The 27,600-nt window shown below is 44.8% G+C and overlaps 1 protein-coding gene and 1 non-coding gene across 2 annotated transcripts; both read left to right on the plus strand.

The window, feature by feature from the left end:
• Positions 1 to 14,334: 14,334 nt before the first annotated feature.
• LOC145410273 (5S ribosomal RNA) lies at positions 14,335 to 14,453 on the plus strand. Its single transcript, XR_013899238.1, has one exon. It is a non-coding gene; the product is annotated as a 5S ribosomal RNA (ribosomal RNA).
• Positions 14,454 to 24,759: 10,306 nt separating this feature from the next.
• On the plus strand, positions 24,760 to 26,885 carry LOC145410064 (uncharacterized). Its single transcript, XM_080280278.1, has 2 exons — positions 24,760 to 24,912; positions 25,389 to 26,885. The coding sequence occupies exons 1-2, from the start codon at positions 24,760 to 24,762 to the stop codon at positions 26,883 to 26,885; spliced, it is 1,650 nt and encodes a 549-aa protein (XP_080136404.1).
• The last annotated feature ends 715 nt before the right edge of the window (positions 26,886 to 27,600 follow it).

Genomic DNA, 27,600 nt, shown 5'->3' on the forward strand with positions numbered 1-27,600 from the left:
CAGCATTTTTGTGCTGCACACTAATGGTTGGCCAGTGGGGATGGCAGCATTTTTGTGCTGCACACTAATGGTTGGCCAGTGGGGATGGCAGCATTTTTGTGCTGTACACTAATGGTTGGCCAGTGGGGATGGCAGCATTTTTGTGCTGCACACTAATGGTTGGCCAGTGGGGAGGGTATCAGTTAAGTGTGTTCATCAGCTAACCTGCTCTTTGTAAATGAAACAAAAGCATTCAGGGGCCGAATGCTAATCATCCCTGATAAAGGTTGTTGGCTAAGGTACAAGTTACCTACAAATCAAATTTGAAGAAAATTTGCAAAACTCTACGAAATTCAGTCACCGTGTTTCACAAAAAGCAATACATATTAAATGAAACAAAAACATTAATGGGCCGAATGTAAATTGCCCGCCAATTTATGTTGTTAGCTAAGTTACAAACTACCTAAAAAAATGAAGACGCGATATTTTGGCTATATAGATAGATAGATATAGATAGACATGCAGATGAACAGCAACACACACCAACAAAAACTGTATTGCTTGGCCTTGCTATAGCTGGGCGATAAAAATTCACCAAACTCAACGGAATTTAGTTAGCGCATTTAAATAAAGCCAGTCCGTATTAAAAAATATATGGCGACTGACACTCCGTCGTCTCTGATCAAATCCTCACCAAAAGTAACAGGCTTCTGCGCATCCATATAGTTGCTATTTCCTGAAGGTTTGGTGAAAATTCGTCCTCAACTTTTCAAGATGTTTTGACAAAACACACACACACACACACACACACACACACACACACACACACACACACACACACACACACACACACACACACACACACACACACACACACACACACACACACACACACACACACACACACACACACACACACACACACATTTTCCTCTTTCTTCCTCTCCTCTTTCATCTTCCGCGTCCCTTGGGAATGCATCAAATCACAGTTGTCAAGAGAACTTCAAACCCAGTTTCCGTGTCCATTACCAAAGGAAGGTTAGAAAAAAAATACTAGGAAAAAAAAAGTAGACGTGTTTGTTATATCCAGATTTTTTGTTATTCCATTTTTCATACCTGTTCCTTCTTTGTTCTTTATTGTTTTCCTTATTTTTCTGTTCACCAATCTGTGAATTGTCCATGTTCTCCTTCCTTCCTTCCTTCCTTCCTTCCTCCTTCTTTCCCTTCATCCTTAATTTCCCCTTCCTTCCTTCCATCCATCCATCTTTTTTCTTTTTTTCCTCTTTATTGAAAGCATTTGAGCCAGGTGCGACTGAATAGCAACGCCTTGTTAATAGTTCACACTTAAATCTATTTTGTTTTTATAGTTTCATATATAGTTTTAATTTTCATTCTTCATCTTTGCTATTTTCTTTTTTTTTCTCTGTCTGCATGTCTTTTTGTTAGTATCTTTCTTTCCTTCGTCATTTCTCCTTGTCTGATGGTAGAAAGAACAACATAAAAAGGCGTTACTGTGTTATAATGGTTATTGTTACAAATCCCTTCACTTTCAAGAGCCCCCACCACCACCAAAGAAAGATAGAAAATAATAATAGTAATGATAATAATAATAATAATAATAATAATAATAATAATAAATAAGAAAAGGTTTGGCGGCAGTAAGAAAAACGGATTTAAAAGGACATTGTTGTTGAAAGGCGTAATGGACAGTGTTTCTAATCCGTTCATAGTTATAAGCCTTCCGTAAGCAGGAAAAATAACTTGGCTGGCTGCTGCAAGAATAAAAGACAGTAGTGAAGAATAAAGGACTTAAGCATTTTGCTGTGTTAAACGTTTTTTATTTTTCTCATGCAATCCTCAGATGCTTAATTTTGCTTAGGAGTGATTTCGAATTCGAGGAGTTAGGTATCAGGATATATAACTTTAAGTGGAACTGTGGTGGCTCGGAGATTAGTGTATTTGTCTGCCTGCGTCTGCCCCATCACCCACCACCATCCTTGCTTTTCCTGCCCACTCTTCTCCACACACCCCAACCATTTCTGTCCATATGTGAGCAATATGATAATAATCACTGCCTCGACTATACTGTTTGTCCACCTGCAATGACAATAATCACTGGATATACTCGTATGCCTACAGGGTCATGGCCACCAACCCATCACCATCCCAGCCATTTTCGCCCACTCGTCTTCGCCCATCCATCTATTGAGCTTTATTTTGTACAGACTTCTCTTTGGTTATGTGGTTGACGCCCAACATATCGTAGTAAATGGCTTCCTGGATTACAAGAAACCATTTGGCATGTCATTCAGTGGTGAGTCATCCGAACATATCTGTTCATCGAGTGAGTGAATGATGAGCGCCCATACCCATATGAATATACTGCATAACATTGAATACAACTAACTTCCAAGTTTCTTCTCTTCCAAAATAACCCTTTATTTACGAGTACAGATTAGCCTACTCGTATGATATATGTGCAACTCTCTAACGGTACCTAATGTAATACATTTCTTTTATTTTAAATAATTGTGCAGTACCTGGTGCAGTGTTTGGTCTCCGTACGTAAGTACTAACATTATCCACTCCATATTTTTGTTGCTGTATTCAGAGGTTAGTGTCTCCAATCACTTAGTATTTCAGATCCTCTTGATTATTTTCAAAGTTATGTAGTCCATGTATTTAGGCCACTTAAAATTCATCTTAATTTTCCAATAAGGGATATTATTAAAAGATAATTATTATATGAACCATCCACAATGTTTTGTTGACGTTAATTTAACCCTTTCAGTGCGGTGATGGAACACGGGTTAGAGATGAAAGTGTCAAGGAAATGAAACAGGTGGTAAAGTGTCTATACCTGTGATGGATAATGACATAAAAAGGTGGTTGTGAGAAGGAGGTTGGTGAGAGGGTCAAGGCAGGATGGAGGAAGTGGCGGGAGGTATCTGGAGTGGTGTGCCACAAAACAATGCCACAGAGGTTGAAAATATTAATCTGTGAAACCGTGATAAGGCCGTTTTGGTATGGTTTTACGTCATGGAAACACTTGAAATATGCCGACTTTTTAAAATGTATGTGTTTTTCTCATTAGGAAGAAAATTTGGAAACGTGCTTCTTCAGAGTTTGTGATTCGGGGTAGCATCTGAAGATGACACACACCCTACATAATTATCTTGTTTAAAAATATGTAAATAGTATTGGGAACACTGTATCCTGAACCTTTGGAGCGTCCTGGTATCAATTATCCCCTGCATATGATCACCTATTGTCCTGAATTCAATAATATATACTGGAACAGACTTACAGCACGCTGCTGTTTAAGCTTCCCTCCGTTCACCTCCAGCAACAGCTTGGAAGGCCATCACATTTTTTTTTTTTTTTTTAAGCAAGGAAGAAGGAACCAAAGGCCAGGAACCTGCAAATTGTTCCCTCCAAGAAAAAACAAAAACAAGATAACAGAGCCAAATTCAAGATCCGTTCATTTCAAGATGCCTGGACACACTGTGTTTGAAAGACTGATCATAGGCAGTACTAAAAACAGACAGAGGGAGACAGTTCCAGAGTTGACCTGTTGCATACATGAAGGACTGGTTATCTCTTGCACTAAAGAGATGGACAGAAAAGGGATGAAAGTTTGTTGCAAAAACGGGTGTTACGCGCTCGCCCTGGTGGTGGTGGGATGCAAGCAGACAGTTCAGAGAAGCGGTGACCATTGAAGTAGTGATAGAAAAAAGATGAAGATGCAGCAGTGCGGCGAGGAGACAGAGGTTGAAGGGAGCCATTAAGGGGAGGGGAGTTAATGAGATGAAATGCCTTTGACTCCATCTTGTGGGGAAGAGCTGTATGTGGGGAGCCTCCCTACACATGAGAGTTGTACTCTACACAGGGTCGAATAAAACCCAGGTATAAAGTCAACATCTGTGCAGGGGTGAAGAAGGCACGGAGTCGGTTTAGTACACCCAGTCTCTTGGAAGCAGATTTTACAAGAGAATGTGATGACCCCCTCAAATACACTGAACTCTTTCGAAGACTGTGTGTGTGTGTGTGTGTGTGTGTGTGTGTGTGTGTGTGTGTGTGTGTGTGTGTGTGTGTGTGTGTGTGTGTGTGATCACAAGTTACAAACGCATACACACACTTATAAATAACGCAACTTTTGAACAGCACCTCTTGGTGCTGTCTGTTTGTCTGTCTGTCTCATTTCAATCAATCACGACATAAGCTGTGTGTGTGTGGCGCAGTTGCATTTGTTGCTCCACTAATTCAAGCGAGCTAAAAAAAAAGAAAAAGAAAAAAAAAAGCTTGCCATTGCTCATTGTTTCAGCAGCTGACGATGAATTGGGTTTAGTTTCATTCAGTGGTATCAGTGCGGTCCCTGGGTAAGAAAAAAATGATAATCTTCTCACGTTTTTACTGCTGCACCGGAAAACTACGAGGTGGAAAAGACTGTGGAAAGGGTTGAAGGCGATTAACCTATCCAGCCCGAGAATGTTTTGACGGAGAGGGACGCCTTCACGTGGTGGCGCCGATATAAGCAGGCCTGGGTATGCAAACCTAACAATCTACCTGTCCCCCCAAAAGAGGATGGTGAACTGCAGGAAAAAGATTAGCTTAAGTCTGCAGTCCACCGGGTTATGTTTCATGGGCCTGCGATTGTAAGTACTGCAACTACTACTGGTAATCAGAGAATGAATTTTTATAGCTTATCCTTGTTACTTCCGGATGATTTTGTTTATATCAGAAGAGCCTCCATGTTGCTCTGTCCCACATGTGTTTTCCTACGCTATCATTCCTGATTCCTTGTCTTGTCTTTTTCCAAATTTTACTCTTTCCTTTACTTTCCCATCCCACTTCCATATATCCCTACTGTTCATTTTCTTTTTTTTTTACACTTTCTCTACGTTGATTCCTCCCAGAATTATTTCGCTTCTCTCCGCCTCATATTTCTTCGTCTTTTATTACCTTTTTTTGTTTCCTCGTCACCATGTTCTTTGTTCCAACATCAGTGGAATTCCTAAGACTGTCTGCCCCGAGCGAGCTGCGGTGTGTGGCAGGGTTGTGCTGAGGGTAAACACTGCGTTTTAGCTTGTATTTACAGTGGCTGCTCTCTCTCTCTCTCTCTCTCTCTCTCTCTCTCTCTCTCTCTCTCTCTCTCTCACACACACACACACACACACACACACACACACACACACACACACACACACACACACACACACACACACACACACACACACACACACACACACCAGCAGACACATTGCAACATTAACAGGATGACATATACAACCATTCATTTGCATGCGTACATACAGTCAGGCTCACTCACACAGTAACTCATGAAGTGACTCACCAACGCTAATTGCACGCACACCTCTTTCCCCAAACCACCCAAACGACGGGAGTTATCAGGCTACGAGAATATCATGTATAAAACGACATGAGTAGGAAGTAGTGAGACACAAGACGCGATGGCCCCATGTATATCCGTGTATTGGGTCAGCCGGGTATTGATGATGATGAGGAGTAGGAGTAGGAGAAAGGTTTGGAAAGAGGTGGGTAAGAAGGAATAGGAAGAGAGTGGGAAAGAGTGGAAGCAGGGGAAGGGGAGGGGGGATCGGGAATGCGATAAGAGGGTAGGTATGAATGTTATGCAGTCGGAGAGAAAATGATAAGGAGATAATGAAGCGAACGAGACAGCAAGAGCAGGAAGCGAAGAGGCAAGAACAATGTGGGTATGGAAAAAAGAAATAGTCAAGACGGGCTAAAAGAGGAGGGCTTAATGTAGTGGGTCTGTAGCGGAGAACGCGGGAAGGAGGAAGAGGTTGGAGAGTTAGGAAGGGCTTCCTATCCTCTCTTCCCTGTTTTCCATTTTTCCATTAGTTCTTCATTAGTCATTTTCATTTCTTTTTATTTCCTACTTTCTTTCCCTTCTGATCTCTCTCTCCTCATCTGTGTTATCCGTCTCCTCCGATCCCTGTCCTTTCTTATATTCTTTTATTCTTTAGTTTCATGTATTTTGCATTCCCTTTGTCATTTGTACTGATGTCTTTCATTTTATTGTCTAACATACATTCTAATTCCATTGTTTGTGTTATCATGTTTCTTATATTTTTTCCTTCCCATTCTTTATCCTTTCCCCCTTGCTGTCTCCCTTCCCTTCATCAGTTGTGTATATTGTCTTCGCCTGTTCTCCGGTCTCACTCTTTCCCTCCACTCCTCTTTCAACCATCTGATTTCTCCATTCCTTTTCCTACCCTCTGTTTTTTCTTTCCTTCATTGTTTTATTCTCTCCTCTCCCTTTCTTTATCCTGTTCCCATTTTTTATTATTTTGTTCATCTTGCCCACTATTATCATTCATCTCTCATGCTAACCCGTTTTCTTTTTTCTTCTTGTCTCCAATTTTTTCACAGTTTGGTCATTTTTCTCTCTCTGCTCTTTCCGTGTTATCCACACACTTCTATATTTTCCCCACTAGTTCTTTACTATATCCCTCTTCTCTCCATATCTGCCCCTGTCGTCTGCCCTACCCCCCCCCCCATTCTGGCTGTGCCCCCCTCCAGTCCCTGCCATAAACTATCACACTAAATCAATTCACCACACGGAAGTCTCCTTTTCTTCTCCACAGAGCCCCTTCCCCACCTCCCTTCCTTTCACACAATGTCATGAATCCCCACCCCGCATCATTACACCCACCCATTCCATATCCTCTAATGTCCCTCTTCTCTTCTGCCAATCTCTCCTTTTTCTGAACATCTCCTCCTCCCCATTTCTTCTCCAGCTCTTCTCCTCCTCCCCATCTCTTCTTCTCCTGCCCATCTCCTAATCTGCATATCCTATTCCCTTCACGATCTCTTCCTCATCTCCTCTTTTCCTCCCCCACTGAAAACCTTAAAATCTACCTCTCGTAGTCCATCCTTTCCAACCCCCTCCCTTCCTCCTTTCCCCGGCACCTCACATCTCCCTTTCCTTTCCTCATCCCCACCACACAGTGCCCCCATCCCTCCTTTTATCCCAGTATACAGTTTTCCTTTTCCCTCTCCTCTCTCACCATCATTTAACTCCCCCAATATCCACCTCTCTCCCCAATCCCCACCACATTCCACCCTACCTCATGCGCTCTAAATCACCCCTACCCAACTCACTTCACTTCCACATTATCACATTCTCACCATCCTCACCACAACACCACCACTCTTACCGCAGCGGTATCACCCTTGTTATAACGGACCACTACTACCACCATCGCTACATCTTCACCATATCACCACCCTCACCACAGCAGTGTCATCCTTTTCATAGCGCACTGTCACTACACCAGCACCATAACATCACAGCACAGCACCACCACTCTTACCACAACATAGTGTCACCCTTATTATAGCGTATCACCACTACCACCATCACCTCAACACACCCTCACCACAACACCACCCATACCACAACACAGTGTCAGTGTCATCATAACGCACCATTACTACCACCATCGTCACAACACCACCATCACCACAACATAACATCACCGACACAACGCCACCCCCACCAAAATACCACCACAACCACTCTAACATCCATTTCAGTTCAAACCATCCTTCAGAGAACACATCACCACCACACCACAACACCACCACCCACACCACAACACCACGACACCACCACCCACACCACAATACCACGACACCACCACCCACATCACAACACCACGACATCACCACCACCACCACTGCACAACACCACCACCCACACCACAACACCACCACCCACACCACAACATCACCACCTTCACCACAACACCACGCTACCAACTTCAGTAGTCTAATCTACCACCCTCACCACACCAGCACCATCCACACTAACACCACCATCACCTACAGTACACCATCACCCTCACCCTAAATTCAGTTACAGGTTCTTTCTCTTCCTAGTCATGCATACTCCATCACCGTCTCAATTAACCCTCAGACGATGACAGGCCAGTCCTTTGCTGACTACGGGTTCTCGGTCACATTTCCTTTTTGTAAACGCATAATTATACACACATTTCCTCCCATTGTTGGCCACCATTCCCTGCTGCAATATCTCTTACCCTATTGAGCACAGTTCTGCCATGCACCATTCCAACTACACAGAGATAACTACAATAACTTCCTTACCTCTCCCACCCTCCCTATTATCACCCTTTCCCTTGCAAACTGTTTAGTTATTCAGTACCAACATTTCAGCCAGCCATACAACTCTTCCCTGCCGTAATTTCCTTTGCTCTTACAACCAATGGTGATGTTTGCTGGTGACGAAGCGAATGATGATGAGTGGTGACGAAGTGCGTGGTGATGAGTGGTGGTGATGAAATGCGTGGTGATCCTTGTTGGTAATGAAGTGTGTGGTGATGTGTGGTGGTATTGAAGTGTTGTGATGGGTGATGGTGATGAAATGCGTGGTGATCCGTGGTGGTGATGAAGTGTGTGGTGATGCGTGGTAGTGATGAGGTGCATGGTGGTAATGAAGTGTGTGGTGATGTTTGGTGGTGGTGAAGTGCATGGTCGGTAATGATGTGTGTGGTGATGCTTGATGATGTGTGTGGTGATGCGTAGCGATGACGAAGCACGTGGTTACGTGTGGTGGTGATGAAGTGTGTTGTGATTAAGTGCGTGGTGATGCGTAGGGGTGATGAAGTACATGGTGATGCGTGGTGGTGATAAAGTACGTGGTGATGTTTGGTGGCGAAGTGCGTGGTGATGATGAAGTACATGGTGATGCGTGGTGGTGATGAAGTACATGGTGATGCGTGGTGGTGATGAAGTACATGGTGATGCGTGGTGGTGGTGAAGTACGTGGTGATGCGTAGTTGTGATGAAGTACATGGTGATGTGTGGTGGTGATGAAGTACATGGTGATGTGTGGTGGTGATGAAGTACATGGTGATGCGTGGTGGTGATGAAGTACGTGGTGATGTGTGGTGGCGATGGAGTGTGTGGTGATGCGTGGTGGTGATAAAGTGTGTGGTGATGCGTGGTAGTGATGAAGTGTGTGGTGAAGAAGTGCGTGGTGGTGATGAAGTACGTAATGATTGGTGATGATGAAGTACGTGGTGATGCGTGGAGGTTATGAGTGCACGGTTGCGTGTGGGAGGTAGTCAGTGTGGGGTTAAGTGCGCGAGGTGCTGAGTGCGGGGTTGAGTGCGTGAGGTGGTGAGTGCGGGGTTGAGTGCGTGAGGAGGTGAGTGTGGGGTGGAGTGCATGGGACCTTGAGGTGGCTCCCCCGGGCGAGGTGAGATAGGGAGAGAGAGGAGGGGGGGAAGGGAAGGAGGGATGGTACGACCCCACTTCCCCCGGGGGTACCTTTAGGGCCAGAGTTACGAGAGCCTGAGGCAGGCAGACAGACAATAAAACAGGGGGATAGAAGGCAAAGAGGCAGACAGGCAGGGAGACAGACAGGTACATGGCATATAAGCAGGCAGACAGGTAGGTAAGTAGCCAGGAGATATGCGGACAGACATAGAGGGATGAAACATGCAGATAGACAGGGAAAGAGGCAGGCAGGCAAATGAACAGGTAGGCAGGGAAGGTGGTGACATGAAGGTAGGAAAGTACGCAACATCAGAAGATAGGCAGGCAGGCAGACATGTGGGGAATCACACAGGCAGGGAGACTGACAAGTAGAAAGGCAGACGTGTGGAGAAGCAGATAGGTGAAGAGGCAAACGGATTGGGAAGCTGATAGGCATGGAGGCAGACAGGCAGGGAGGCAGGCAGGTGTAAAGGCAAAAAAGTGCGAAGTCAGACGTGTGGGAAAACAGACGGAAGGGGAGGCAGGCAGGTGGGGACGCAGATAGGTAGGGGGGCAGCCAGGTGGGGAGGCAGACGTGTGGGAAAACAGACGGAAGGGGAGGCAGACAGGTGGAGACGCAGATAGGTAGGGGGGCAGACAGGTGGGAAGGCAGATAGGTAGGATGACAGACAGATGGGGAGGCAGACAGGTATGGGACAGATAGGTGGGAAGGCAGAAAGGTGGGGAGGGAAGCAAGTGAGGGGGCAAGCAGATAAGGAGAGGAGAACAGTACAGGTAGGAGGCAGGCAGGTAAGGAGGCAGAGAGATGGGGAGGCAACAGTCTGGTTGGGAGTCAAGCACCAGGATGAGAGAGACAAGTAGAGGCTCTTGAGAGGGATAGGCAGGGAGGCAGGCAGAATGGGAGGAGGCAAGCAGGGTGGCAGGCCAGAGTGGAGTTGGGGAGGTAGTATGGAGGGTAGAGGGAGGCAGGAGGAGATAGAGAGACGGGGGGGGGGGGAAGGGAACACAGAGAGAGCAGGTGCATGAGCTGACTGAGGAGAGAGAGGAGGGGGGAGGCGAAAACGAGAGAAACAGAGAAAGAGACAGAGAGGCAGGAAGAGAGGATGGAAGAAGGAAGAGTCTTCTGAGGGACAACAAATTGAGAATCTGAAGGGAGACGAAAGGTGTAAGGAAAGTAGTGGAAGACTGAGATTAAGCTAGACGAGAAAGACCAGATTAGAAGAATGGTAGCCTTGAGAGAGAGGGTGTTAGGATAAGGAAGGAAGGGAGGAAAGAGAGGGAGAGGGGGAAGGGATGGGCTAGTGAGAGGTAGATTAAGGAGAGGGGCAGAGTTAGAGGGAGAGAGGTGCTGAGAAAATTGTAGGAGAGAAAAGAACTGTGGGTAGAGTGAGAGGCAGGGATAGTACTGAGAAGGGAAGAAAAGAGTAGGGGTATGGACTTGAAGCTGAGTGAGAATTAGGGAAGGAGAGGCGGAAAGAGAGAGAGAGAGAGAGATTTTGACAGGTGAAGAGGTGGCAGAGTGGATGGTAAGTATTCAGGAGTGTACAAGAGATAAGGAGGAAGGGCTGGTAGAATGAAGGATAAGAAGGGAGAACCGAGTGAAATGGAGTGAAAATATCAGAGAGAGAGGCACATTGTGTACAGGTGAATGAAAGAAAGGTTAGCAAGATAAAGCAGAAAGAAAGAGAGAATAGTAGCAGAAAGTGTCCGAAGAGGATAGTACTGTACGAGAAGGGAGACAGTATATGGAAGCAAGAGGTGAAATGTACTGTACAAGGGAGATGAATGAAGTAATTAAAAGGAAAAGTGAGTTTGGGATGTAGAGGAAGGGGATAAAGCGGAATTGAATAATTAAATATTGAAGAATAGGGAGCTGGGATGAGAGAGAGAGAGAGAGAGAGAGAGAGAGAGAGAGTTTATAAACATGAATATATATAGTAGGTGTACTCAGATGTAATTATGTGATGAGGAAAAAAGTGTTTGTGTGTGTGTGTGTGTGTGTGTGTGTGTGTGTGTTTATGTATGTGTGTGTGTGTGTGTGTGTGTGTGTGTGTGTGTGTGTGTGTGTGTGTGTGTGTGTGTGTGGCTGCAGGAGTTCTTACGGCAGAGGGTGAATGGCCAGAGGTATAATGGAGTGGCTTTTTTCCCCTATTTTCTCCAAGGACTGAGGTTGCGACATACAGCATATAGGCTGCTGGGGTGGAGACGGTGTCGGGGAAGGGAATTGGGTTGGAGGAGGCAACGGTGGGAAGGGGGTTCTTGAGGGAGGTTAACTGGGGGAGGGGGGTTCGTTCGAGAGGCGGGGTGGATGGGGTGACTGGGGAAGGGGTGTGGGGTGATGGGGATACCTGGGGGAGGGGTGTGGGGTGATGGTGACACCTGGTGGAGGGGTGTGGGGTGATGGGGACACCTGGGGGAGGGGTGTGGGGTGATGGGGACACCTGGGGGAGGTGGGCAGAGTGCGTGAGGGCAGCTGGGGGAAGGGAACCGTGGAATAAAACGAGTTTATAGGAGGAGGGTGAAGGTACAGTCGGTATCAAAAGTCCTGTCAGCTATCTTGCTTCTCTCTCCATGAACTTTGAAGATTAGTGTGGTGAATCCGCAGCAACCGACACTGTTGACTTTATTCTGCCACAGATCAATGTCTTCAGTGTTGGCTGCTGGGGATTCACCACACTGGCCTTCGAAGTCCATGGAGAGAGAAGCAGGAGAGGCGACAGGACTTTTGATGCTGGCTTTACGTTGCATGTATTGGGCCAGTAAAGAGCAGGTTATTTTCAGCCATTTCCTTTCCTTTTTTTCTTTCTCCTAATTCCGCAGGCATGGTTGTGCACTGACTGAAATTTATGGTCGTATTCTTTTAAAAATGTGACACGCTGCACGCTAATCGATACACTTAAACTATTTATCTAACTGTCTATTCCTAGACGCCTCAATCCCGTAAGAGGTGGCCACAAACAAATCGCCTCCATGTCACCCTGTCCAATGCCACTTCAGTGCCTTGCTCCCTGCTCACATCCCCGCTCGCTCATATACCTTTCCAGCCCATACCCCCATCTCATCCTCAGTCTCCCCCTTCCTCTCCCCCCCTCCACCTCACTCGCATACACTCTTCTCGTTAGTCTTTCGGTTTCCTTCCTCTCCACATGGCCAAACCACTAACAGTGTATTTCACCTAACGCTTCCTATCACATCAACATCCACATCACAGCGCTCCTTCACTTAAACTGTATAATCCAAATATGTGGGCTGGCAGATTTGGTACGATCGGCAGGTGGCAAAATTCTTAGAAAAAAGTGAAGCTCTAGAGGATGCTTCGCTGTCCTTCGTAAATATAAAATAATTTGAGATACATTTGATTTTCCTCACAGGTATATCTCTACTTATCAACCATCAGCCTCACCAATCTCACCTCCTGTCACTACCGGTATTGTGATTAAGTATGTGGGTAACTATAATGCCTTTACCCATAAGTTCTCCATCTTTACATATTGAATGCTGAATTATGATAATAGATTAACAGTAAAATATATATGGTACCAGTTACAAATAAATATAATGAAAAAAATGTTGCGTCGTAATACTTTTTTTTTTCCTGCCACTGAGCGACGTGAAATCAGTTGCAAAAAGATAAAAGTCTAGGCCAAGTTGGTGTAAAAAGGGTATAGTGCAATCCAGAGCGCGTCAATGGCCCCAATGCAGAATGCCATAAGCAACCTTCAAGCATATGATCTTTACGTCCTATGCTTGGCCCCTTCACTCCGATGATGTATTTTGTTATAGTCTTGCTTTCATATGGTGATTTTGTTTTGCTTTGCGTAGGGAAAAAAACTCAAGTGGTGGATGAGACCTGTATTTATCTCTCCAAGGCAAAGAAGTCTCTCCTGTGGTGAATAAAATCGCCTGGTAATAACGAGAATAAAATGAATAATACATACTCGGAGTGACAGGGTTGAATGATTTTAGTGGCATTGCATATCGTGTGATCGGCGTGATCCACCTTCTTTGTTTGTCCGTATGCTGAGTGACCGTTGTGGCCTGGGGGTGAGTGGCAAGGTTGACGCTGCAATAAGAGTGGCTTTATAATACTACATCATTAATATTATTTGTAACTGTCAACGACCGTGAAGCAATTTTTAGCTACTTCACATCTTCTCCCGGTAATTTTATCATCCAGCAGTTGCACATACAGTAAGTTGCATAATGAGGATTCCACAATTTGTTTCAGCATATCGATGAGCGTGGAGTGTGACCCAAGACCTACACATGTTTACATCAGCACACGACCATTGATCTGATACTTATATGTGCATCGGGAGTGGAGTGGGAGGGGACTGCCGTGGCTTCATGGCTGCAGGTGAAGTGTATAATAAGGTGATGAATGGACGCTTCAACGAGATGTGTTGGGGTCGGGTGGGTAGGGTTGCTCAGAAGTAAGAAACAACACATTCCCAGGCTTACACTTTTATCGTAACCCTCTTGACTGGTGAGGATATCCCAGTAGTGAATAATATTACCGGGCTTTGTTGGAATATGGTGACTGTGTACCTCCAGTCCCAGTGAAAGATTTAATGACAGGTTTGTGTATAAGGCTGAATGTTTACACACACACACACACACACACACACACACACACACACACACACACACACACACACACACACACACACACACACACACACAGTCCCACCAAAATATCACTTCTGTTCAAATTCCTATACAACCTCACCTACACTCGTCTCCCCCATGCCCGTCTCACCCCACCACCCCATCACCAAGCACCCACACTGGATCAGCTAAGCACATTATATCTGGTTAGTCTTTTATTATTTATGTCAAACTGCTGCCATATTTCCACCGCATAGCTGGGTCTTATAAGTTCAGCGTAAAAATCCAGCGGGTGGGAGTAATATGTTTAAGGCTATAAGCAGCTCTGCTTCAGCCTTCACATTCCATCAAATTTTTACCACATTAATACGACGCGTTATCACAATATTCCAAAGAGTATATATATATATATATATATATATATATATATATATATATATATATATATATATATATATATATAACGGCCATACCACGTTGAGTACACCGCTTCCCGTCCGATCAGCGAAGTTAAGCAACGTTGGGTCTGGTTAGTACTTGGATGGGTGACCGCCTGGGAACACCAGATGCTGTTGGCATCCCTACGTGTCAAGTGGGGTTGGTGGAGGATTAGTGCCCCTCCCTGTAAAACAATTAACTCTAAGCCATTGGCCACCCCGTCTGGGATACATGGCGTCTGGCAATGAATGAATGATATATATATATCCTACGCACAGTCAGCCGTGTGGGGTAGTCTTAAAGGTCACGTAATATTTTCTGGCCGTCGAACCTCTGCTGTTTCTCTCTCTCTCGTTCTTCATTTTGTATCTGATACTAAATCATTATCCTCGTATTCCTGCTCTGTCCCTCACCCTCCTTTTGTCTCTACGCGATCAGTTTCTCGTGTCTCTTTCTCATACTCGTTTGTCATTATTTTTTGGTTCTCCTTCCCTCTCGGTTGCCAGTGATTCATATCCGCATGACAATTTCCTGCCACGCCGGCTCCCTCGCCATTCGTCTGGCCTGACATAGTTGTTGTTTCTGTATGTTTCATGCACACGTACTGTACATAGAACTATTTTAGGCCATACTTCTCTTTTTCATAGCAGTCATATACACCTTTGTAACTCTGAACTTCGCTGCATTCCTGTGTGTCTCGTTGTCAGTGTGTTTTTAGTCATTCCAGTTCCTGCTGAGCTTACCTGACACGGTAGGATGATCACGAAACCTCGTCCTTACTCACTGCTGTGATACGACTGTTTCTAGAATAGCAGGGCAGTTTCGCATATCTCGGGTTTCTTGGTTTAATAGTAATAAAAACTGGTAAATCAATGATAATGATGGTACAAGTGGAGTTTACTCCCATGACAAATGAAAAACATATTGCAATAAATATGTGAACTGCCTTTAGCCAACGTACAAAATTTCTGCGACGTATCTGACATCCAGGCAATAAATTGTGGCGTGCCAAACCTGTCTCCAGCCGGTATCTGTATTCATGCATTTTTTCACCTCTAGATCTTGAAATATGTGGCCGTGTATATTAAGCAGAGAGAAAGTGTGAAATACATAATTATATGTGAGGGTAATTAGTTCCGTTTTCTGGGGTGTGTTCTATGACATCTGGACTCAATAGACAACCACTGGTGATTATGCCCCAGTGAAAGAGCCGTTGTTGACTTGACCTAGAATAATGTATTGATATGGTCTATGGATTTTGTTAAGATAAAACTACTCAGTATACCGGGAAAACAGGGTATACTCATATATTACAATTACTCTTCAGTGAGACGTAAATATTTCCCCAAAGTTTAACGAATGCATGCGGTAGCAGAAAAACTGAACCATCTGAAACACACACTAGTAGAGATAGGATTTTCGCTGTACTTCGTAAGCTGTAAATATTCTTCAGAAGGAACTGGGAAGATAGTTATTTCATTGACTGTACATTACGTAACACCATCCGTCCAAGACCACATTCGTGAGTTGCATAAAATTATCTGTTAGTAACAAGATTAAGTTTTAAACCTGCTCGCATTGGAGGATTTAATGGAGTAACAGGGTAATTAATAGACAGTGATATACATGTAGAAAGATGGAGTAAAGGAAGTAATGCACGCTGTCGGAGCATCACATGAACCCAGAGCAACGAGTCTCAAAAGTTAGCCCAGCCCAAACAGTGACTGACTCCAACTCACAACACGTTTACTTACATTCATACACGGTAAGTAGGTAAGATACATACATACATAATACACACATAATAAGCAGGTAAGTCATACGCAGTAATCAAGGGAAAGTTTTCCCAGTGTACGATGATGTATTTTCTATAACAAAAATAATAATAAGAGCAACATAAAATTGTCTAAGGACAACAGGACAGTTTTAATAAAGAAAAATTTTCCACACCCATTGCCTACAAGAAGCTGAGCTACATAGGGACCATGAAGTCAAAGCCACTGATCTTCATATCACTTTAGGTCATTACAGTCTGTAAGTCCACCAAGTTTGGTGGCTCTAGGTTTAATGCTTCATGGAAAAGTGACATCCGGATTACCCGAAAAAGTTCCAGTTTTTGGCCTCAGGCGAGACCAAGGTCACTGATATTGTGCATGTCACCTTAGGTCGCCGGTCTTTGAATCCACCAAGTTTAATGGCTCTAGCTTCAATCCTCTTCCTCCTCCTCTCTCATGAATTTCATTTCTCTTAATTTCTCCTCATTTGCTTCTCTTCAAAATATTATTGCCCCACACATCGCTCCAATCCCTTTCTTTTTCAGCAGCACAATTTTCCCTCCCCTCACTCCATCTCACCCCTTATACCACTCCTCTCTTTCTCCTCCCTTTCCCCTTTTCCTGATTCTCATTTGTTCGCCATTTCTTCTTTCTATAGGAGATTCCCCCCTCCCTCTCTCTCTCTCTCCCCAAACCTTACCATTATCTCTCATCCCCTTTCACCTCTCTTACTCTCTTCCCTCCATCTTCCCTTTTTCCCTTCCCTATCCCTTTCCACTACTTCCCCTCCAATCCCCTGTCCACTTCTCTTCTTTCCCCTCTTCCTGTCTTCTCCCTGCACTTCAACCTTCCCCCAGCCTTTCTGCCACTTCTGTCCCTCTTCTCCCTTTCTGCTGCTTTCCTCATTCCCTTACTCTCACCGTACCTCTGCCTCTTCTCCTTCCCTTCCCTTCCCTCTTCTTTTTTCTTCCCTCAGTACCCTCCTTCTAACCTCTTACGTCTCCTGCTTGTGTTCTCCCCTTCTCTCTTTTATTTTTTTCCCTACCCGGTCGACTCTCCTCCTCCTGTTCCTCTCTCCCCTTTTCTCTCCCATTTCACCGTCACCCTTCTTCCTCTAATCCCCGCATGCCTTCCCACTCTTCCATTTCCCATTCCTCCAATGCTTTCCCCTCTCTCTCATTACACCCTCACTCTTCCTTTTTCAGTACCCTCATGCCCTTCCACTCTTCATTTCCTCCATGCTCCAGTGTTCTCTCCTTTCTCTTCCACCTTCTACTGTTCTGACCCCACCTTCTGTTCCTCTCTCCCCCACTTTCTGTTCCTTACTCCCCCACTTTCTCTTCCTCACTCCCCCACCTTTTGTTCCTCTCCCGCACCAGTTCTTCTGTCCCCCACCTTCTGTTCTTCTCTCTCTCTCTCTCTCTCTCTCTCCATGCTTCTTACCTTTTCCCCTCCTTACTCTTCCTCCCATCCCATCCTCCTCCTCCTCCTCCACTAATGCTCCTGTAATCTCAATATTCCTCATCCTCTTTGTGACTCTCCCTCCCTCCTTTCCTTCCTCCCTTGTCTCCCTCCTTTCCTTCCTCCCTTGTCTCCCTCCTTTCCTTCCTCCCTTGTCTCCCTCCTTTCCTTCCTCCCTTGTCTCCCTCCTTTCCTTCCTCCCTTGTCTCCCTCCTTTCCTTCCTCCCTTGTCTCCCTCCTTTCCTTCCTCCCTTGTCTCCCTCCTTTCCTTCCTCCCTTGTCTCCCTCCTTTCCTTCCTCCCTTGTCTCCCTCCTTTCCTTCCTCCCTTGTCTCCCTCCTTTCCTTCCTCCCTTGTCTCCCTCCTTTCCTTCCTGCCTTGTCTCCCTCCTTTCCTTCCTGCCTTGTCTCCCTCCTTTCCTTCCTGCCTTGTCTCCCTCCTTTCCTTCCTGCCTTGTCTCCCTCCTTTCCTTCCTGCCTTGTCTCCCTCCTTTCCTTCCTGCCTTGTCTCCCTCCTTTCCTTCCTCCCTTGTCTCCCTCCTTTCCTTCCTTCCTTGTCTCCCTCCTTTCCTTCCTTCCTTGTCTCCCTCCTTTCCTTCCTCCCTTGTCTCCCTCCTTTCCTTCCTCCCTTGTCTCCCTCCTTTCCTTCCTCCCTTGTCTCCCTCCTTTCCTTCCTCCCTTGTCTCCCTCCTTTCCTTCCTCCCTTGTCTCCTTCCTTTCCTTCCTCCCTTGTCTCCCTCCTTTCCTTCCTGCCTTGTCTCCCTCCTTTCCTTCCTGCCTTGTCTCCCTCCTTTCCTTCCTGCCTTGTCTCCCTCCTTTCCTTCCTCCCTTGTCTCCCTCCTTTCCTTCCTCCCTTGTCTCCCTCCTTTCCTTCCTCCCTTGTCTCCCTCCTTTCCTTCCTCCCTTGTCTCCCTCCTTTCCTTCCTCCCTTGTCTCCCTCCTTTCCTTCCTCCTTTGTCTTCTTCCATTCCTTCCTCCTTTGTCTCTTTCCCATCTTCCTTTCGTCTTTACCTCCTTTGTCCTCTCCTCCTTTTCTTTCCTCCATCATTCCACACTGCCCTTCTTCCAATGCTCCTTTTATATCAGATTTACTTTTCCTGTTTCATATTTTCCCTCCTTCATTCCTTCACTCCTCCCCTTCCCGGCTTCTATTCCTCCTCCCTCGTTCCAACCCTCTCCTCCCATTGCAATCCTCTACTCGTAGTCGCAGTGTTGAGTCTGCACTGTGCTCGTAGTTTCTTTCACCCCTGTTCTCACTTTCCTTGCCTCCTGCCATCCACTCTTTTCTTCTACCTCTCCCCTCCTACCCTCTGGTCCCCTCTCCTCCTCACGTTTCCTCTCCTCTTCAATCCTTTCCTTTTATATCCTTCCTTCCTTCAGAGTCCTTGCTTCCTCCCGCCCTCCCTTCCTACAGAGTTCCTGCTTCATCTCTCCCTCCCTCTCGTATGCTCGTTGCCCTTTCCTGCCTCCCTCCTGCTAATCCTCGTTTAATACTACTCTTATCTTTGCTTTCTCTCGTTATTGCTCGCCATCTCTTATTTCCTCCTTACATCTCTTCCTTTTCTCCTCTTACGCTTCCCTCTCTCTTCCTCCCTTCTTGTTTCCTTCACTCCTCTGCCTGCTACTCCCCTCCTCCCTGTCTCCCCGTTCCCCAGTATGACCTCGTTTGGGTGCGAGATGTTAGCATAATGGTTTTTCTGGATGCAAAATTGGTCCTTGGCGTTATATAAGAAGCAGACCACTATACTTGTTGCACCTTAACTTGGCCCAGATTTTTGTCCTTTTGCAGCTTATTTTACTTAGCTCTGTAGCTGATAAGAACAATGCTACCGTTCTGCATCCTTTCCGTAGCACCTCTTCATGATTAGCATCATATTCTAGGGTTAATCTGTTGTTACAATTCAGCATTCAAGATGGAGAGGTGGCTGTTTTAGGCCAAATTAAAGTAAAATGGGTATAGTAGTGACCATAGCCGTAATTAAGGGATATACAGTATAGGTGGAAGAGGTTTCTGATTTGGGGTGCTGTATGAGGAATGGTTGATGAGGTACAGGTTACGTAATTGAAGGATATATAGGTAGAAATGGTTGCTGTGTTTGTGAATCTGTAAAACTGGTAGTTGATGAGCTTTGTAATAGAGGAAGTCGTTACCGTGTTTGTGGTTTTGTAATAGTGGTGGTTATGATAACAGAACCAGCAGACCACTAATCGTCACCAGAACCGTAAATGGGAGACGTTAAGGTGAGAATGGTTACCGTGGTTGTCATTCTGTAAAAGTAATGATTGACGAGATATAAGCAGACCACGAGTAGCGACCAACTGTATAATCTCACCTGACCTTCTCAAGGATGTCGCCTTTTTGCATTATATTTTTACCACCACCAAAAGCTTGACGGTATATTAGGCTTAGGGATGGCTTTTAGTGAAGTGGCCGGAAACAGTCATCCTAAACGCTTTAAATGTCCAATGGTTTATTCCTGCTATAGCCAGCCAGTTTTATTTAGCCTGAAAAGTTCCTCGTAGTAAAGGGGTGAAGAGTATAGTCAGTAATGGATGAAGTATTTTCATGGATGCAAAGGTTTTGGTGAGTAGAGGCGTGAAAAGTGATATCCCTGACCGTAAATCGCATGCATAAATTCCAAATTGTATAAAATTTGTGTCATTTTTTAAAGCACTATATCTAGCCACAAATCAAACATGCTGTCAGAAACACCACTTTAGCAACTGCAATGTACACATCAAAATTTGTCGTAAAAAGTTATGCCTGTTAGAAGTGTTTAGAGAGTGTTATATGCATTCCATAGAGAACAGACAGACAGACAGACCAATATTCTCTTTCATCTACTGTACATATAATCGAATGATGGCGTGCTGTGGTGAAGTTTGATAATGTGATATATTGTGGTGGCCATTGTTCAAGCATGTCAGTGTGGTGTGGTATGTGGTAGTGTGTGGTATGACCCCAGGTAATGCTGTGGTAGCAAGGTAATTTTTGGGCTGGGGGATGTGCTGTGAATTTCTGCACACACCACTCCAGCACAGGGCTGCAGCATGGTCCAGTACGCTGCAATTGGAGCTAATACTGTACAGTGTAATGCCGTTGCATACAATGTAATGTGCATGGCCGTTTGTTAGAGAGCAAGCTTATGGTCTCCTGTAACCTCATTGTCCTCCCAACCACGGTAGAACATACTAAATGACCCACTTGTCTCAGTGCTTGAGTCTGTGTGCTGCCTGTGTGTGTGTGTGCTGTTACTGTGATTCTGTGTGTGTGTTTTGTTGCCGCGCCTCTGCTGCTGTGCTTAATTGACTTTAATGTGAAGTGCTTCTCATAATATTCTTCTGTTTCCTTGTTTCGTTGTTTTGGTGCATCTCTTGGTGTGAGTATCAAGTAATGTGCTTCTGGTGCCATGGTTGTGTTTGTATATGATTCTGTTGAGCATCTTTCGTTGTGTTTCTGTTAGTATGCTGATGCTGGGTCGTCATTATATGCTTCGTCCTTTCTCGGTGCCTTTGTTTCTGTGCTGCCTTGTGCTTCTGTTGCTGTTAGTTACTCTCCCTCTATCGGATGTAATGTAATGTCTCACATCCTTCACATACAGTACTGTACTTCTCTTAATTAAGTTGCTGTAATTCGGTATGTACTTTCATGATTCCTTTCGTGTACTCCCTTCGAGGTACTTTTGTTGTAGAAAAAGAATCATCATCATTCTGGCACTCTGGTTAGACACGACTCCAAGAAGGATAAAGTCCTGTTATATTTCATTAATGGCAAGCGACTGTGCATATAACCGACCCAGGCTCAGATTTAAAAAGAGCAAGAACAAAATTTGTAAGTTTAGTTCCAAAATGCTTCGGAATCTTGATGAGGACCTGAGCTCGGGGACTGAGGCAAGCAACTTTAATTTGGAGTTTGATATACACATTAGTCTCATTTCTGAAAGTTTGTATGAGAATTTCAGCTTTTAACCTGCGGAGTATGATGGCGTCTCTTGTATCCTATCGTTGTTACAGCAAAACAATTTTTATTCAGTTAACGCAAAACCTCTTTGACTGTAATGGTTACAAGTACTATTCTTCAGCTTCATTTCTATAATGTTTTTCGAAAATCTTTTTTGCAACCAAACAATTTTATTCAGCTTATGGGAAACATCTTCAATTAGAGGGGTTACTGTTTTTATCAGATGTTTCTCCAGGGCTGAATACTGCATAATTATTTGGAGTTAGCAAGAAATAACTGAACATAGTTTAACTGGCTAAAGGGGGCGCATTGGAGTTTGTTCTTAACCCCTTCACTCCGAGGGTTTATTTATAGTAAGCAAAATTGTCTGTCATTAGTAAGATAAAAACGAAGGCTTGAAGTGGTCACATGTTGTCGAGCACTGGAGATGAGTGAGACAGGAGGGGGAGGGGGGTATGGAGAGGAGGGAGGGTGAAGGGTTTACCAGAACACGGGCTGTTGAACACCCGTCAGTACAAGGAAGGCTGGTGCAGCAGGTACACTGGTAGAGAATTAGTTCGTCACCTGTAGTCACAATCTGTCTTACATTTTCCTAATGTTATGGTTTCTCTTGTTTTCTCGTGAAAAATAATATTCTCTCTCTCTCTCTCTCTCTCTCTCTCTCTCTCTCTCTCTCTCTCTCTCTCTCTCTCTCTCTCTCTCTCTTAACTCACTAACGGAAGGCAATATGTCTCCAGTTTTTTCGCGACACCGACGTCAGCAGCTAAGTGTTATCTCCAAAGTCCTCCTCTCTCTCTCTCTCGATTGAAGAGAGAGAGAGAGAGAGAGAGAGAGAGAATACACACTATTTCGGGATGTCTATCTATCTGTCAATTGACAGACGTCATTATCCCGTAAGGGGTGGCCACTTGACTTTGAGTTATTTGTTTTACGGGGAGGGGCACTAATCCTCCATCAACCCACTTGTTGACACGTAGGGAGCAGGTCTGGTTTGGTTATATGGTTACCACCCAGCGTTGTAAATGGTTTCTTGGCTTACAGGAAACCATTTGGCTTGTCACTCAATGTAATTGAAAAAGAAGCCACAAAATTATCTTCACGATAAAATACATTATATTGCATGAATACATTTACTACTTGGATACTGTTTCCTGTGTGTGTTGTTTGTTTAAGTTTGTTCAGGTATTTCCGTTCCCGTGCGTTTATATAGGCATATAGGCTGTGTATGTATGTGTGTGTGTGTGTGTGTGTGTGTGTGTGTGTGTGTGTTTGCGTGAATGCTCTCGCGAGACATGGTGTGTGTGTGTGTGTGTGTGTGTGTGTGTGTGTGTGTGTGTGTTTGCGTGAATGCTCTCGCGAGACATGGTGTGTGTGTGTGTGTGTGTGTGTGTGTGTGTGTGTGTGTGTGTGTGTGTGTGTCAGCCCTGTATAGGAACTGTCAATCCATAAAGTCACCAGGTATACTTGAATTACTTTGTCCATTTGTGTTGCTGGTGTATTAGTAAAGAGAAGGCCATATTTTCTGACTACCTTTTATGGATCAGTTGTGAGGATCAGCTGTGGTTGGTCTGCATGTTACGTTACACAGCACACTCAGCAGCAAGGCATAGAAACGTACCACGCCTGGGTTACACAAATCAACATCCGAAATTGGGACCTGTCTACACGGTCCCACTCACAGGTTTGATCGTATGGGTTTTTATTTCCATGATACCCACGTATTAAAATAGTTTATAATGAAGATACTACCGTTTGGACCTTCCTCAGGTAGCCTGATTATACCATTATTGCATTTTTTTTTATTGTTACATTAATTGTTGTATCCCTTCACAACCGAGACGTATATTTTATATGATTCTTGCTGCCGCCAGACGATCTTATTCAGATCAGGAAACTTTCGAACCAGTGGTATTATTTGCAGTACTAGATGACAACCCTAAATTTTAAAAAGAAAACAAGTACAGAAGTACTAGATAGATTAGAGACCATGAGGGCGGTTATATGGGGCTTCGCTGAAGTCTACAGCAGTGAAGCAAACCGCGTCCTAAATATCTTATTGTGTGACTGACTGAATGGGCCGCTCTAAGAGACACTCCTGCATCTAAAAAGGATGTGCACGCATTACTAATACAATAAAATAAAGTCTTCAAGCTGATAAGGTTAAGCAAAATAACTACTCCATTTTGTACTGAACACATCGCTGAATAACCGAACGATTCGAAACTCCCAATAGCCCAGGCAAGACGTTTGTTACGTTTCGCCAGTTTTCATTTATCATGGAAAGAAAAAACACCGGGAGGATAGTTTGTTTTCGTGTTTGACAGAGTGTGCGTTTGTGGTGATGAGAAGCATGTGTGAGAGAGGAAGGGAGGAGACACGTGGGAAATTTTGTAGTTTTTATTGTGTCCGCATATTTGCTTCCCCGAGAATCCTCCTTTCTTCCACATATTTTCCTCTTCTTTCTTTCTCCCTCATTGCCTCTTTTCCTTCTCACTTCGAAACCCCTCTTGCGCGCTCCTACTCTGTTTCCCTTCCTCTCCACATCCCTGTCTTCTGTAGTGCATTCTAGCCTGGCCTTCCTTCCGATCTTTGTTCCTCTAACCTCCTCTTTAGCTGTTTATCCCCTTCCTACCTCTGTACCTTTCCCCATTTTGTCTTTTACTCTCTCCCGTCTCCGCTTTACCACCACCGGGGCGTAGTCACTTCTCCTACAGATCTACAATAATTGGAGTACTGCCACATATCCTACACATAGGTGGTCATATTTCCTACACAAAAACAAGTATCCAGCACATTTCCTACACAAAAACTGAGTACCCTACAGGGCACATCTACAAATTTAGCAGTTTTAGAGTAGTGGCATATTTCCTACAGAGATCAGCATATATCCTACACTCAAATTTCTGTTCTGTCACATATCCTACAAGGATACAGCATATCTCCTACACACAATAATCTGTTCTGTCACATTTCCTACACTGTGTAGCGCCCCCCCCCCCCCCTATCGGGGCGCCTCTGTACTCGGCGCTTCTGGCTCACTACACTCCTGACGACCTTGACCAGTCAACAAGTACTTAGCTTGTTATATGTCCGTTCTGCGCAGTATTATGGAGCAACCATAATAGGGAGAAAAGTATCGTTCACATTCAGACATGAGTCGAGTTTAGTCTCGATCCAGCAGTATTTGTTTCTCCATTCGACGGGACAGACGGCATTTCTGAACCTTGTACTCCACTGCTCCTGGACCAAGCATGGCTAGTATTGAGGGGAACATCCGCTTCAATGCAGTGGTTTACAAAGACAACTCTGGATTCCGGTACCTCCGAAATGTGGCCAGAAACAACAAACTGTACCTGCGTTGCATTCAGCACCCCAACTGTGGAGGAAGAGCCGTATTGTCGGAGGTAAAAATTGTTGTAAAATGTTATAGACCGGGAGCTTGGTGAGATTTAATCAGCATGTTGAGTACAGAATTACTGAGGTGCTTATATTCCTGTATTTATTGACAAGTACTTACTAATTGCACGCGGCATATTGATAAAAAATAATAATTTAGGCCATCTAATAATTAGCGCCATCTAAGTTATGCACAAGTGTTGTTCTGTGATGGTGGTGTGAGGTGTTGTTCTGTGGTGGTGGTGGTGTTGGTGTGAGGTGTTGTTCTGTGGTGGTGGTGGTGGTGGTGGTGTGAGGTGTTGTTCTGTGGTGGTGGTGGTGGTGGTGTGAGGTGTTGTTCTGTGGTGGTGGTGGTGGTAGTGTGAGGTGTTGTTCTGTGGTGGTGGTGGTGGTGGTGGTGTGAGGTGTTGTCCTGTGGTGGTGGTGGTGGTGGTGGTGGTGGTGTAAGGTGTTGTTCGAATTATTAGGCAGTCATATTTTACAGACAACTGGTGTCATCAGAGCAACGCAAGGTCACAACCATGAAGCATCCGACTTTGCTGCAACAGATCTGAGGAACACTCTCAAGAGGAAGGCTGCTGAGGAAGTGGGCTCTACCAGCAACTCCGAGATCTTCAGGCGGGTAACAAGACATCACCCACATGGAGCAGATGTGTCTTTCTCATCTGTAGAGCGCAGCATGCTTCGAGACAAGCGCCGAATTCAACCGAGGCAACCACATACTCCAGAGGAGTGTGCCAACATTCTAGAAAGCCCAGAGCCCCAGGCCTTTGACGGAAACCTGAGATCTGTTATCACAGATCAGGGAAGTGGTCATTTGGCAATGATTTTTTACTCTCTAACTCTGGTACCACTGCTGACCACAATTAAGGAATGGAATTTTGACGGTACTTTTTACACTGTGCCTACACTCTTCTACCAGCTCTTCACATTGCTTGGCTTTTACAAAGGTCATTCATTCCCACTCATCTTCACACTGATGACCTCAAAGTCTCACAAGTTGTATGATCTCACAATGCAAAAAGTGAAGGAACTCATCCCCAACCTGAATCCCGAACATGCAATGGGTGATTTTGAAGGCAGTTCTGGTAAAGCAATTCGCTCTTGCTGGCCACAGGTTCAGATAGGGGGCTGTCAGTTCCACTTTTCACAAAATCTGTACCGGAAAATTCAGAAACTGGGGCTAACTGATCTTTACAACGACAACAAGCAGTTTAATAAGTGGGTCAAAAAGATCATGACACTAAGTTATGTGCCAGCCAATCGGATGCATGAAGCAGTTGACTCTCTGTTCCAAGAAAATTTTGACGTGAATGATCATTCCCAGGCAGAAGTTACTGCATTCAAAACCTACATCACAGAGTACTGGATTCGAAAAGTCACTCCACAACGGATATCTGTCTTCGAATTTTCTCGTGGAACTAACAATGATGCAGAGTCATATCACAGCAGACTGAAAACCATTGTCCGCCAGCACAAGCCAAACATCTACACTTTCCTAACATATCTGAATAATCTGATAACAGACACAACTAAGGACATTGAACGTGTGGATGCTGGCTTGGACATCACTCGTCAGAAAAAGGAGAAGTTTGTTAGAAACATTGAGCGCAGGCAAAACTTGAAAGAAAAATTACAGATTGGAACATACACCTTGACCCAATACATCAGTGCTGTCGCGTACACATGTGATAGCTCTGTTTCATCATTTCAGCTTCCTGGAGACAGTGCTGATGAGAGTGGGGATGAGCATCAGGGCCCTGACAATAACGGAGCTGGTGCACAAGATGTTTCTCCCGAACTTCGGTGCAGCATCTGCCTAAGGCAAAGGGAAAGGACAGTTGTTCTTCTGCCCCGCCGACACGCTTCCTCCTGTGCAGATTGCACAGCTATCCTTGTGTCAGCAGCAGATAATAACAACCCTGCAACATGTCCCACTTGTCGTACTGCCATTCATGACAGGCTTGAGGTTTTCATTTAAAAAGTGCCATTGTAATGTTTCATTTTATATACGTATGTTTTAGTGAGAAATAAAAAAGTGCCATTGTAATGCTTCATGTTATGCCGGATGCACCATACTGCCGCAGCTCCTACACATAGGCGGTCATATTTCCTACACAAAAACAAGTGTCAAGCACATTTCCTACATAACAACTTAGTACCCAGCATATTTCCTACACCTACTGTGTGTAGGAGATATGCTGTATCTCTGTAGGAAATATGTCACTACTCTAAAAACGGCTAAATTTGTAGATGTGTCTTGTAGGAAATGTGGCATAGGAAATGTGGCGCCCTCCCCACCTCCTCCTCCTCCTCCTCCTCCTCCTCTTTCCCCGCTCTGCCTTCTCTTCTGCGTTCTCTCCTACTCTCCACTCCTCCCCTTCCAGAGCCATAAAACAGGGCGTAACTTGGGTCCCAGTCGAGCCGTTTCACGTAAGATTTAAGTTCCATGTTTCCTCCTCTAAATCATGATTCACAGACTTAGTCAAGCAGCAGCCAGTGCAACCTACGAGCATATAAATTGCATAACACATTTTCTCTCAAATTTTCAGTCTACATTAAACTGTGGAGTGGGTTGCGGTGCAGTCTGGAGAGGTTTTAACCGCCCAGGAATAGGAAAGATAATGTATATATTTCCAGTTAATTCCAGAAGAAGGTATGAATGGAAAATAAAAGTCTGACGCAAAGACTGGGAA

Source organism: Coenobita brevimanus, chromosome 84, assembly GCF_032717465.1.
Source record: "Coenobita brevimanus isolate Jiangsu-jjx chromosome 84, ASM3271746v2, whole genome shotgun sequence".
In the NCBI taxonomy this organism is placed as follows: Eukaryota; Metazoa; Arthropoda; class Malacostraca; order Decapoda; family Coenobitidae; genus Coenobita; species Coenobita brevimanus.